Here is a 12,805-nt window from a genome sequence, read left to right on the forward strand (position 1 = left end):
AACATGCTGGGAAATTAAAAAATATTGGTATTTATGTTTTTCCTGGTGAAAAGATATGTCCATAATGTATAATTAAATTGATGTCATTTAAGGATGATGATCAGAAGAAACGACTTGCAGCCAGATTTATGAAGATGAAGATAATGAAATTCTTAAATGGGAAATTAAAAAACATCGGTATTAATGTTTTTTCTAGAGAAAAGATATGTCCATAATGTAAAATTAAATTGATATCATTTAATGATGATGGACTAGAAGAACCGACTTGCAGCTGATTTATGAAGATGGAGATAATGAACTTCTTAAATCTCAAATTTTTTTGACGCCCATGAACATAAGTCCACTCAAAACGCATGTTGTGAATAGTCACTCAAGAGTTGCTCTCAGTTAAAAGAAATCATTACATGTTCAAAAAATAGTAAAGTTAGGCATTGCAAGGACTTTAAATAAAATTCCTGATCAGTTAACCCAAGAAGATTCCTTCAATAAATTATCTAAGGAAGTTAAATGTAAAGCAAATGATTTGGATATACTTATAGGAAAAATTAAAGAGAAAATCTCAACTTTCAAATGGAATCAGAAAATTCAATTACTACTGGTTCCAATACCTTGGTCTAGCAAATGTATAGAAAAAGAATTTAATGTTACTAATTATATGGTGCAGATATCACGCAAACTGCTGCTGAAAAATGAAATTTTATCTTTCCATGAAGAAAAAAAAAGGAAAGGAAACATCTCATTTTTACATATGTGTATTTACTGTATGAAAGTTTAAAACCAGTTATCCTGATATAAAGACTTATTTTTCTCATTTTTGCTCAAATTGTCCAAAATGGTGTATTACAGTGTGAGCATCTGGTACAAATACATTGTGTGTGTGATCACACACATACTGTATGCATACTTACTATCAATATGTTAATGATTAGTGAAGTTGAATTATCAAAGGTTTATCATGAACTTATTGATATGCTTGTTTGTAATAGGGCTAACAAGAACTGCATTATACATTGTTGCTCTTTGTGTCCAGAAGATTTTATATTAAGACATTATCTTGAAAATGAGTTCTAACCTCAAGAAGATATTGATGAAGATGATGGTTATTGTATAGATTACAAACAATGAAAGACAACAAACCGATCTGAGCTAGTAAGTCTAACAGAAATCACAAGCAGCTTAATTAATACTCTAATAAATAAGTTACAAAAACTTACCGTTCACTCTTACATTGCCTTGTCAGAAGCGAAGATATTTAAAAACAAAAAAAAACAAAGAATAGGAAAGGAAACTTGATTCAAAAGTTATAAATCATAAATTTTTGAGCCATCATCAATTGGCGTACTAAACTTTTGACTTGTACAGCTTAGGTGCAGCTTTTTAGGTGGTAAAAGAAAACAGTTTGTTTGTGAAATCAATAAGAAGTCCGAACAACTGTATTTTCTTTAATCATTATGTCATTAACCTTTGGAATAAATTTAATGACACAATAATAAACAATTCAATAATGAGCCAATTCAAACAAATGCTTGACACTTAAACAAATAGTTATTTATTGTCATTTTTATAATTTTAATAAAACTTAAATCCTATCTGCTGCTTAAAAATAATTTAAGGTTGTTTTTTTTGCAAATAATTTTTTAATTAAATATTCAGTTTTTTAATATAATGTTTTTGACCGGGACTGATTCTAATAAATTGCAATTTTTTTAGATTATTAAAAATTGGGTAAAAAATTTATAAACAAAATTTTGAAAGAACTTGTTAACTTATTATTAACTCTTTATTTATGAGCAGATTACTTTTTAAATTGCTTTTAAAGATTAGTAAATTGAACAGAATTTTTCCTCAAGTGAAATTACTATACATAAAAACTTTATTTGTGTGTTATTTTAACAAGCAGAATGATGAAAAAAAATTATCTGCATGTAATAATAACAAGCTGAGACAAAAAGTAAATCTTACTATTTATTTTTTGTAGCAATTATCTGCACATCTGAAATAGCATGTGCTGTTAACAAAAAATTACACATTTTATCTAGATTTTGCATAAGATTTTTGTAGTAGAGGCATTTTTAAGAATACATAAAAGAAAAAAATTTAAAAAACAAAATATTTCAAGATAAAAATATAAAATAACAAAATTTTAACTCATAAAATTTAAAAACATATAACCAAGAAATTAAAAAAAAGTGAATGTATCTATTATTTCTCTTATATCCATTTATCAGTTTTATCTAATTGGTTAATTTTATTTTTTTATTTCTATTTTAATTATTTAATTTAACAAAGAACTGTTTTTACCTCAAGCATTTGCTTTACAGTCTCTACTGCATCGTTTTTAGATGAAGTCAAAACAACACCTTTTCCAGAAGCTAATCCACTAGCTTTTATAACAATCTCATCTGGACAAATTAAGTTAATGTAATTATTAGCTTCACTAACATTTTTAAAGCTTTTCCACCTTGGTGTTGGTATACCATGCCTATCCATGAATGATTTGGAAAACTCTTTGCTTGTTTCTATACGAGCAGCAAGCTGAGATGGTCCAAAACAATCTATTTGATTTAAAGTAAAAAGATCACTTAACCCTTCAGCTAAAGGACCTTCAGGACCAATTATAACTAAATCTATTCCAATATCTTTGCACCAGTTAATAAGAAAAGTGTGTTCATCTAACGGCAGATGTATGTTTGTTGCCTTTTCACGTAAACGTGTTCCTGCATTTCCAGGAGATATAAAAATTTTTGAAACATTATCTGATTGTGAAATCTTCCAAGCAATAGCATCTTCCCTTCCACCTGATCCAATAATAAGTACCTTTGATTCTATCATTACTTTTGTTAAAACCAAATTTTATTTTTTTAAATTTTTAACGCGTGAGATTTCGTAATAATGAAAGTGAAAGCAATACAAGAAACTAGTAATGCTTTGAATCCTTAAGTTCGCTAGGGAGGGGGGGGGCAGTTATGACCAAAATGATTTGATAACTCATAATTATTACAGATAATTACATTTAAATACAAAATCTGCGTGCTGGGAACAGAATAAACAATCACGCATTCCGTGGTTTATCAATACCAAAAAACTGCAAAACGTGCATAAGCACAACTTTAAATGGAAGATGGGAAATCAAAATAAATTATTGCTGCACGCTTGAAGACAACTTTGCTTGATATCATTCAGCGCATCAAGTCAGGTGGCATTAATTTAGGCACATCCTGTGGAAGACCAAAAACTACCACTCTAAAAGCTGACAACATAATACGCCTTTTACTGTAAAAGAAATACAGATTTCAATCTCACAAATACTTACTCAACTGCTACCTACTATGAATTTTAGTGCCTTTTAGTTTTAAGACGCCTCAAAGTCAATGTTTTCCGGCCACCAAACTAGACCATCCAATTTGAGTATTCGAATACTTGATATTCGAATATATTTGCGTGTTTTTTTACTATTTGATATTCGAATATTTTCTCCAATATTCGAATAATTTCAAAAATGTAAAGGCTTTTAAAAAAGCTTTTAAAAAAGTACTGTTAATTTCTCTTTTTGCAAACGAAAAAAATATTTCTCTTTTTGCAAACGGAAAAAATTCTCAGCATTTTTATATAACCTTGAAGTGGAAAACTTAAATTGCATTTTTGTATGGTTTTTATTTTGTGTGACATTATTTTTGTTTGCTTTTAGAAAACAGTCGTTTATTTAGATTGCTTAAAAATATAAATACATATTTGTTCCATAAAAAAAAAATCTTAATAATAATCAATAATAATAATTTTTAATATTTTGTGAATAAATAAATATAATATACAATTAAATAAATATAATATAATATACAATTTGTGGTTGCATAATTTGAAGTGGTAAGTTAAAATTTTTTAGATTTTCTTAGATAATTCATCTCTGGTTTTTTTAGCCATGTCAAAAAAATCCAAGGTTTTTTAAGAAAGACGAAAAAAATATTGGTGAAGCCAAATGTGGTAGGTGCAACACGATTACAATTTGAATATTGAGTCGAATTGAATATTGATCCAATTCCAGAAAATGATAATTTTGCGCTACAAAACCTTGTTGATGTTCTGGCACCAGTTAAAACTGCTGTTACTGAATTAAGTAAAAATGATGCAAATCTCATAACTGCTGAAGGAGTTTACAAATTTTTGTTTGAAAAGTTGCAACCAATGCAAACTAATATAGCAAAAAAACTGATACATGCGATCAAAATAAGGATGGATGAAAGAAGAGATTCAGTTTTAATGACATTGATCATTTATCTGCAGAGTGGAAATATACCAAGTTCTAACGCTCATTTTAAATATTCATCAAAAAATGCAGCAATATTATTCGTTGTTAAAGTTATGGAACAAATGTTATATATCCACAAATGTTTGAAGAAGAGCAAATTAATAATGATTCTACCTCATCTGATGCAGATGATTTAATAGAATTAACATCACCAGTTGCAGACGGATTGCAAAAAGAACTCCAAAATGCAATAAGTTCTATTACAGAACCAAAAAACTGTCATGTTAGCAATCGCAGCGAAATTGATAAATATATTGAATTGAAGAAAGAATTTCGTCAACTGGATTCTTTTAAAAAACGGTCGACAACGCTGGACGTTTTGTATAACGGTTTAATAACAATACGCCCTACCTCAACAGCTTCTGAAAGAGTATTCTCATCAGCAGGTGCAATTAAAACGAAAAGAAGAACAAGTCTAAATTTTGAAACATTCAATTCTCTTTTATTTTTAAAATATATGTTTTTAGAAAAAAAATAATACATATATAAAATAATAAACTCGTTCAAAATAAAATATAAAACACTTTTTTAATTAGATTATCATTATTTTTTATTTTTTTAATGTCTTTTAACTTTTTGATAAATTATTCGAGTATTCGATTACTCGAATATTTTCAGATTTTTCTATTTGATATTCGAATAGTTGAAAAGCTCGAATAGTTGGATGGTCTACACCAAACTCACCCTTCAATAATCGATACAATGCATCTTTTTTTTTTCTTTTTTTTTAGGTCTTGTTGCAGAGATCAGCGAAAAATTTCAAGAAATAACAAAATATCTAGAAAATAACAAAGTATCTTAAAAATAATAAAGTACCAGAAAAATATCAAGAACAAAATCTCATAAAAATATATATATAAAAAAAAAAAGAAAAAATTTGTTTAAGTTTATCTAAAAATACTTTCTAAAATACTATTTTTATAAAAACATAAGGTGAGAATCCGATCAGCTATTATATGTTATATAATATTTGTATTAAGTATTTGACATTTGACATAAAAGTGTTAAAAATAAAAAAATGTGTCATCGATAGATAAAATTATTTGTTTTAGTTTGTTTTTTGAATAAAGGGTAGTTCTATTCGAAGAAAAAACCAAAAAGGTTTTTGAAAACTATTCTGTTCCAAAGAAAAGCTCCTCGAAATGAAATACTTGACTTTCCAAAATTTGTTTTAAAAAAAGGTTGTTGAATTAAATTATCATTTTTTAAGTTGTATTTACTTACATTTTAAGGTATAGATTATGAAAAGAAATAGGAGATACGTTAGTTCAACATTTGTACATAAAACAAAGTATGTTAAAAATATTCAGCTGATAAATATTAAGAATTTTCATTTCAAATAAGAGAGGCTTCTATCTTTAAAACTAAAAAAAAAAAGACGAGAAACATGCTTCTGCTGACGATAAACTGGTAACAAGATATATGGGTATTATCCCAGGAAGTGTATGCATAATTTATATGGCAATGGGTAAAAAGGGTTTAAAGGGTAAAAAGGGTTTATTTAATTTCTTGCTTTATACAATACTTTTATCAACTTTGCTCCACAAAAGTTGTGATTTTCTTTTGTAAAGAAATGTCTAGCAGTTATGGTATGGGGCGCAATCACTGCCAACTGTGGTGCAGGTTTACAGCAGTCCGTTTCATAAAGTTTGTTTTTTTTTCGGACAAAAAAAATTGGTTTGGATTCATTTTCAGAAATTTTCGGGATAAGGAGTTTAAGCTATTTGATCCGAGTGTAATTAGTACATCAGTTTTAAATAAGATTGATCCCACTAAAAACAATTCTGCCCACGTCGACATCAAGAAATAGAACGTTTTTTTTTCTGTAATCTTTTCATTAAACTTTGAAGTCAAATGAGTTTTGCTAAATACAGGGTGATTTAATCAAAAGTATAAACTTTAAAAATGAATAAAAATTGTAGATCAAATCGGATTATTAAGTCCGATACACCATTTTAAAGATAAATTAAAAGGAAATTGAGTGATAAGAATTTATTTTTTATTTTTTATCAATATGACCTCCATTTTTTCAATTAATAAATAACATCTTTTTGTAAAATTTAAAAACGTTGATTCCAAAGCCGAAGTGTTTATTTTTTGGATTTCTCTCGCGATGTTCGCTTTTAAATCATCCAAAGTCTTCGGTAATGGCTTATAAACTTTAGACTTAAGATAAACCCATAGTAAATAATCACATGGATTGAGGTCTGGTGATCGTGGAGGCCATTGTTGCTTGGTAATGAATTTCTCCCCAAATTTACTTTGTAACCACTCTTGAACCATATTAGCCGTATGCGGAGTAGCCCCACCTTGTTGAAAGTAGTATTTTTTGTGACTCTCAACTCTATAGTGCTTAGGCCAGAAAAAATTTTTGATTTACCATTCCTTCGAAAAAGTAGGGTCCGTAGATTTTTCGGCAGGAAATGACACACCAAACCAAAACTTTCGCATCGTGCAACGGTTTCTCTATCCAATCCTCAGGTCTCTCATTCAGCCACATTCTGTTATTTTGCTTGTTGATCGACTCAGTAAGGTAAAAATAGGCTTCATCTGTAGTGATCAACCATTTGTGAACATCCTTTTCCAAGTCCAGCCACCATTGAGCAAAAATGACCCTTTTTTCATAATCAAGTAGCAATAGTTGATGAGCACTCTGGTATTTATACGGTTTGAGTTGTAAATCTTTGAGAAGAATATCACGGCAAAGGCTGTATGAAATTTCAACATCAACTGAGGCTTTTCTGATCGACAATGTAAGATCTTCGAAGAAGAGTACTTTCAGCTTATTTCTGGCATTAATTCGAATGTCTCGCTCATTCCTCGATTTTGGTGGCAAATCAATTATTGTTCCGGTTGTATCAAATTTTTTAGATAATTTTGTGATAGCTGTTGCCGTTGGACATGGTCTGTTCTTAAATTTACTTCTATAAGCTCTCTGAACCAGACTTACGCTCTTCAACTCGACCATTTTTTTTGTTAAAAATATGCGTTTTTGAATATCGTATCTCATGGCTATGCTGTTATTTTAATTTTTTTGAAATTATTAACATTAAATTTCCTTTTTAATGAGCTTTAAAATGTACTATCGCATGTAATGTATTTGCAATCAAAAAATTAATTATGTTAATTTAAAGTTTATACTTTTGATTAAATCACCCTGTACATTATCATTTTTAAGATAATATCAGTATATGCTGGTATAACAGGGTTATGGAGGAAAATAAATTATTTTATGCGGAAATATAAACTAAAATAAAAAAATCAAACTAAGAAAACATAAATTTTTAAAATTTTTTTTCAAAATAAGAAAACAAAGAATTTTTAAATTTTTTTTCAAAGAGTTAAAATATAAGCTTGTTGGCAGCCATTTCAAACTCAAGGAATCAGTTTATTTAATAAATTACAGGGTTTTTTTAAATTTCTTATTTTAATTTCATATTTTCTTATTTATATTTTCTTATTTTGGTTTTCTTATTTTAATTTATATTTTCGCATAACCCTATAACAAATTAGGGTAAAGCGGGGCATATCGGGACAGTGGGGTATAGCGGGACAGTTATGTCTGAAGTCTTGTATCTCAGCTAAAAAAAATTTTTTTTTTTAAATTTTTTTTTTGATAAAACATTTTAAATTATTGTGCTTTATTTTTTTTTTTTTGTTTTTTTATCTTTACAATGTTGTGATTCTATCCATATAACTGATACAAATTTACAATGTTTATAAAATATATAATGATAAGAGAAAAAATAAAATCTCACAACTTTATAGAATACAAAAAATATAACTGCAGGGTATCATTATTATTAAAAGAACGCGGGAAACTTGCAGAAGACCAGATGGTCTTGTCATCAAGAAACCGCTTGTACTAGTAATACTTTTTGTATTTTTGTTTTTACATGTTTCTAGTTTCACAAAATATAATGGTAGTTCCTTTTATATTGGATTCACATATAATAAAATGTAAGATAACAAATATTTTATAAATGCTAGATTTTGTACACATAAATATATGGTTAGGCATAAATAAAGTTATTTTTGATTTAAATATTTTTTATATTAATATTTGTTATTGAAGTTTTTTGGGATTTTCGTTTCAACGTTAATTTTGGCTCTAGTTTCAGTATTAGTTTAGTGTAAGTTCATATAATTGTTTATATTTAAAACGAACTTTTTTAGTAAGATTTTCAAACAATTTAGGTTATCTAATTTTGTAATTATGGCATTTCCGGATATCAGTTTATTATAGAGATAGGGACCGCGATATGAAATTGTAAAACGCGATAGTTTTGTTTTTCTAAACGGTATATTAAAGTTTCCTACTTCTCGAGTGTCATATCTATTTCTATTGCTTTTAAAGAAATCATTTGAGAAATGTGATGGGACAAACCCGAGTTTATATTTCAGCATAAACAATAAGTTTTGATAAATGTTTATTCTATAGACGTTTAGTGCATTAAGGAGTTTTAACAAAGGTTCAGCATGAGTGAATTTGTCTTTTTTATAGACAATTCTAACGGCATGTTTTTGACGTCGATAAAGTGATTTCAAATTGGATTTATTGGTACTTGCTCATGCTATATTACCATATGTATAATAGGTCTGTATAAATGAGAAATAATGATGTTTTAGATTTTCTTGGGATAACATTGGTCTAGCTTTGTATAGCACGCCAATGTTTTTGATCGTTAATGTATATTAAGAACAATAAGGGAGCTAGAATGGAACCTTGGGGAACGCCACATTTAATCTTAAGCAATTTTGAACAGATATTTTCATCAGTATTAACGCATTGCTGTCTGTTTAGCAAAAAAATTTTAAACCCGAGTAATGCAACATTTTTTACGCCATATTTTTCCAATTTTTTTAGCAGGTTAGCATGATCAACAGTATCGAATGCTTTCGATACATCTATAAAGATTCCTAAAACAAATTCTTTATTAACAAATGAGTAGTTGATGCTATTTACAAGATCTACGATTGCATGTTCGGTTACATGTTGCTTTTGAAAGCCGAACTGTTTTGTATTTAAGATGCTGTTGTTTGTTATATATTGGTATAATTTATTATAAATTATTCGTTCGAGGAGTTTTGAGAATACAGGAAGAATTGAGATTGGTCTATGATTGTTTAGTAAGTATGGTTCTCCAGTTTTATATATTGGTACAATTTTTGCAATTTTCAATTTCTCTGGAACGGTTCCTGTTGTAATTGAAGATTTAAATATTTCGAAGAGGGGTTTATTTATTATCGGAAAGATACTCATTACAATATTGCTACAAATTTCATCAATTCCTGGTGCTTTTTTGATTTTTAAAGAGTTTTTTTGCATTTTCGAGTTCTTCATAGCTTAATCCGTTGAACGTTAGTTCGCTATTTAGATCAGTAAAATAATTTTCAAAGGAGTTATTTGCGGTTTGAATTTTAGACGCCATGTTAGGGTCAATATTTGCGAAGAAATTGTTGAATTGTTCGGCAATAGAGTTCTTATCGTTGTGTTTTATTTCATTTATAATAATTCTATCTGGTAAGCTGTTTGTTTTTATATACTTTTTTCCTATTATTTCTTTCATGATGTTCCATGTTTTTTTGGTATCTCCATTTGTTTTTTGAAGTAATTTAGAATAATAAACTTTTTTAGAATGTTTTCTGATTTTTTCGAAAAGATTTTTATATTGTTTATAAGTAGATAGGTTTTCTTCATTTCTGTTTTTCAAATATTTAACATATAGTCTTTGTTTAGTTTTTGAAGATTTTTTGATTCCGCTGGTGATCCATGGACAGCTCAAATGTTTTGCTTTTATTTCTTTTTCTTTGATTGGAAAATGATTATTATAGTGTTTTAGAAAAATATCTGTAAAAGTATTATATGCAGAGTTTGTGTTCCCAAGGTTACATTCTTGATACACTTTAACCCAATCTACTGCCGATAGTGCGTCTTTAAAACATTTAATAGAATTTTTATTTATTTTTCTTTTATAAATTTTTTTTTTCGAGTTATTATTTATTTTTGTATCATATTTTATTGTAAAGTAAATTGGAAAATGATCTGTTATATCAATTTTTATTATTCCTGCTTTTAAGGAGGTATCTAGAAATGAGTTTGTTAGTATGTTATCTATAGCAGAAATAGTATTCGAGGTTACCCGTGTGGGTTTATTAATAATTGGTAAAATACAATGTTGAAACATGTTATCAAAAAATAATTTAGTGATCGGACACTCTTTGTATTTTAAACAATCTATGTTTAAGTCCCCGATACAGAACAACTTTTTTTGCTCTTTATTGATTTTAAGAAAAATTTCTTTTAGATAATTAGAACATTTTTTAATATTACCTTCAGGTGGCCTATAACAGGTAGAGACTATAATATTTTTAAATTTGGAGTTGATGATCTCTATTGTAAAGACCTCACTATCGGGGTTAGAAATGGAGTGATCTTTTCTCACTTTTATCACTTGATCATTCCGAACATTAGTTGCAATCCCTCCTCCTTTTTTGTATGCTTTCCTTTCAGAAGATAATAATTTATAATTTGGAATTTGAAAGTTAGAGTTATTTTGGATTGATTCACCAGAACACCATGTTTCTGTTAGGCAAATCATACTGAATGAATAATTGCAATCAATTAGGAAATGTTTAAGTTTGTCAAAATTTTTATTTATGCTTCTTATATTTATGTGAATTACCGTAAAATTACTTTTATAAGCTTCAAGTTCAGTTTTGAAAGTTTCTGTTTCAAAATAACGAGAGTTAAAATTGTACTTTTGAAAAATTTGCGTATCAGCGTCATTGAGTATATTATTCGCGGTTTCAAAGACATTAAAGCGCATCGTTTCAAAATCTATTGTTTTATTTTTTATTGCCATTATTTTAGAATGTAAAATTTAGAACGCGTTTACTCAGTAAAACAAAAGTGTGTTGCGCTATTTTTTTAAATATCGTGTAAATATTTTATCGTATTTTAAAATGGCGTATTTACCTTCGCTTCTTAGTTTTTTAACTTCTTCCCAGAGCTTTCTTCGATGATATATTGTTTCTTGAGCGAAGTCTTCATTTATGTATAGGTCAGTTCCTTTAAGATACTTTACAGCATTGAGAATTTTGTTTTTGTCTTGGAAGTTTAAAAGTTTTATAACTAATGTTCTTGGTTTGTTGTCTTCAAATTGTCCGATACGATGAGCTCGTTCAACCACTACTTCGCTTTGTATTTTCAGTTTTGTTTTGAAAATTTCTTTAACAGCTTTTTCGATGGATTTTTTATATAATGAATTGATTTCTTTGTCGTAGTATTTCTTTATTTGTGATATTTTTTCCGAGATGTTATTTTCTTGAAAATTTAGGCTGTCTTTAATGTCACGTAGGTCTTTTTCTATATTTGATATTTTACATTTGTTGTTAATAATGTCATTCTCTAGCATGTCTAATCTATCTGTGATAATTTTGAGATTTGCACTGATAATTGAGGTAAATGATTTTTCCTGGTCTTTAAATAAGCGTTCCGTTTCTTTGAGAATACTTTTTTTATGTTCTTCAAGCTTACTAGAAATCATTTTTTCGATGTTTTTCATCGTAATATCCATTTTTTTATGTAAAAACTTTTCGCTATTAAATAACACGTCTTTCTTCCGCAAAAGCCAGAGTGCCAAAAAAAGTTTATTATTGTAAAAAAAAAATTATTTTAGAAAAACAAAATTTGCGTATTTTTAAAAAAATTTTTATAAAAATTTTAAAAAAATTTTTAAATTTTTTTTTTAAATTTTAAAATTTAAAAAAAAATTTATTATTGTAAAAAAAATTATTTTAGAAAAACAAAATATGCGTATTTTTTTAAGCAATACAACGACAAAAGACTATTGCGAATTTGCTTTATTTATAAAAAGTTTATATTTTTCAAACATTATTTTTTATCCTCTTTTAGAATCTGGTTTTAAAAAGATATTTGGAATTGAACTTTTTGAATAGTATTAATTTTAGTAAAATGACTTTTGTGGGGCATATCGGGACAACAAGTTATTTATATAATTGAATATATTACTACCGTTTGGTGAGGCTGATTACAGTTTAATGACTTTGTTTTAAATCAAAAATATTATTTTTCTCATTTAAAACAACAATTTTTTAATTTTTAATAAAGTCAAAAAAATTCTTATTTTTATAACTGAACTTTGATTGTTAATAGTTATTAATGTAAACAAAGAAGGTAAGAAATGATTTAAGAAAAATCAATCATCCAAAATGGGATGAAGTGCAGTTTTAGCTGCGAGTGGAAAAAAACTTAAATCTAGAAAAACTGCTGAAACATATGGCATATTTAAGTTTTCTCTACATTGGCATATTGCTAATAAGCCAGCTAATCAAAAATGTTGTCAAATAGTTTCAGGATATTTTTTGTGTGATTTATAAAATTTTTTTGTTTAATTTCAAATTTAGTAGTAGTAACCAATATAATAATGTATAGGTTAGAGTAGAACGGAGGTATTTTATAATAAAACACACACA

General features: G+C 27.6%; 2 protein-coding genes across 2 annotated transcripts in view; both read right to left on the minus strand.

Moving 5' to 3' along the window:
* Window positions 1–2,938, minus strand: part of LOC100199281 (trifunctional purine biosynthetic protein adenosine-3) — a 53,618-nt gene extending 50,680 nt beyond the window's left edge. The window contains exon 1 of the mRNA XM_065793983.1: window positions 2,302–2,938. Within this exon, the coding sequence (XP_065650055.1) occupies window positions 2,302–2,832 (531 nt within the window). The 5' untranslated portion in view covers window positions 2,833–2,938. The remainder of the gene's footprint in view (window positions 1–2,301) is intronic.
* Window positions 2,939–4,960: 2,022 nt separating this feature from the next.
* LOC136078343 (V-type ATP synthase subunit E 2-like) lies at window positions 4,961–11,934 on the minus strand. The gene is made up of 2 exons (XM_065793984.1): window positions 11,286–11,934; window positions 4,961–5,084 (listed from the first exon to the last, which is right to left on the minus strand). The coding sequence occupies exons 1-2, from the start codon at window positions 11,884–11,886 to the stop codon at window positions 5,053–5,055; spliced, it is 633 nt and encodes a 210-aa protein (XP_065650056.1). The 5' UTR covers window positions 11,887–11,934; the 3' UTR covers window positions 4,961–5,052.
* Window positions 11,935–12,805: the final 871 nt, after the last annotated feature.

This window comes from Hydra vulgaris, chromosome 03, assembly GCF_038396675.1.
Source record: "Hydra vulgaris chromosome 03, alternate assembly HydraT2T_AEP".
In the NCBI taxonomy this organism is placed as follows: Eukaryota; Metazoa; Cnidaria; class Hydrozoa; order Anthoathecata; family Hydridae; genus Hydra; species Hydra vulgaris.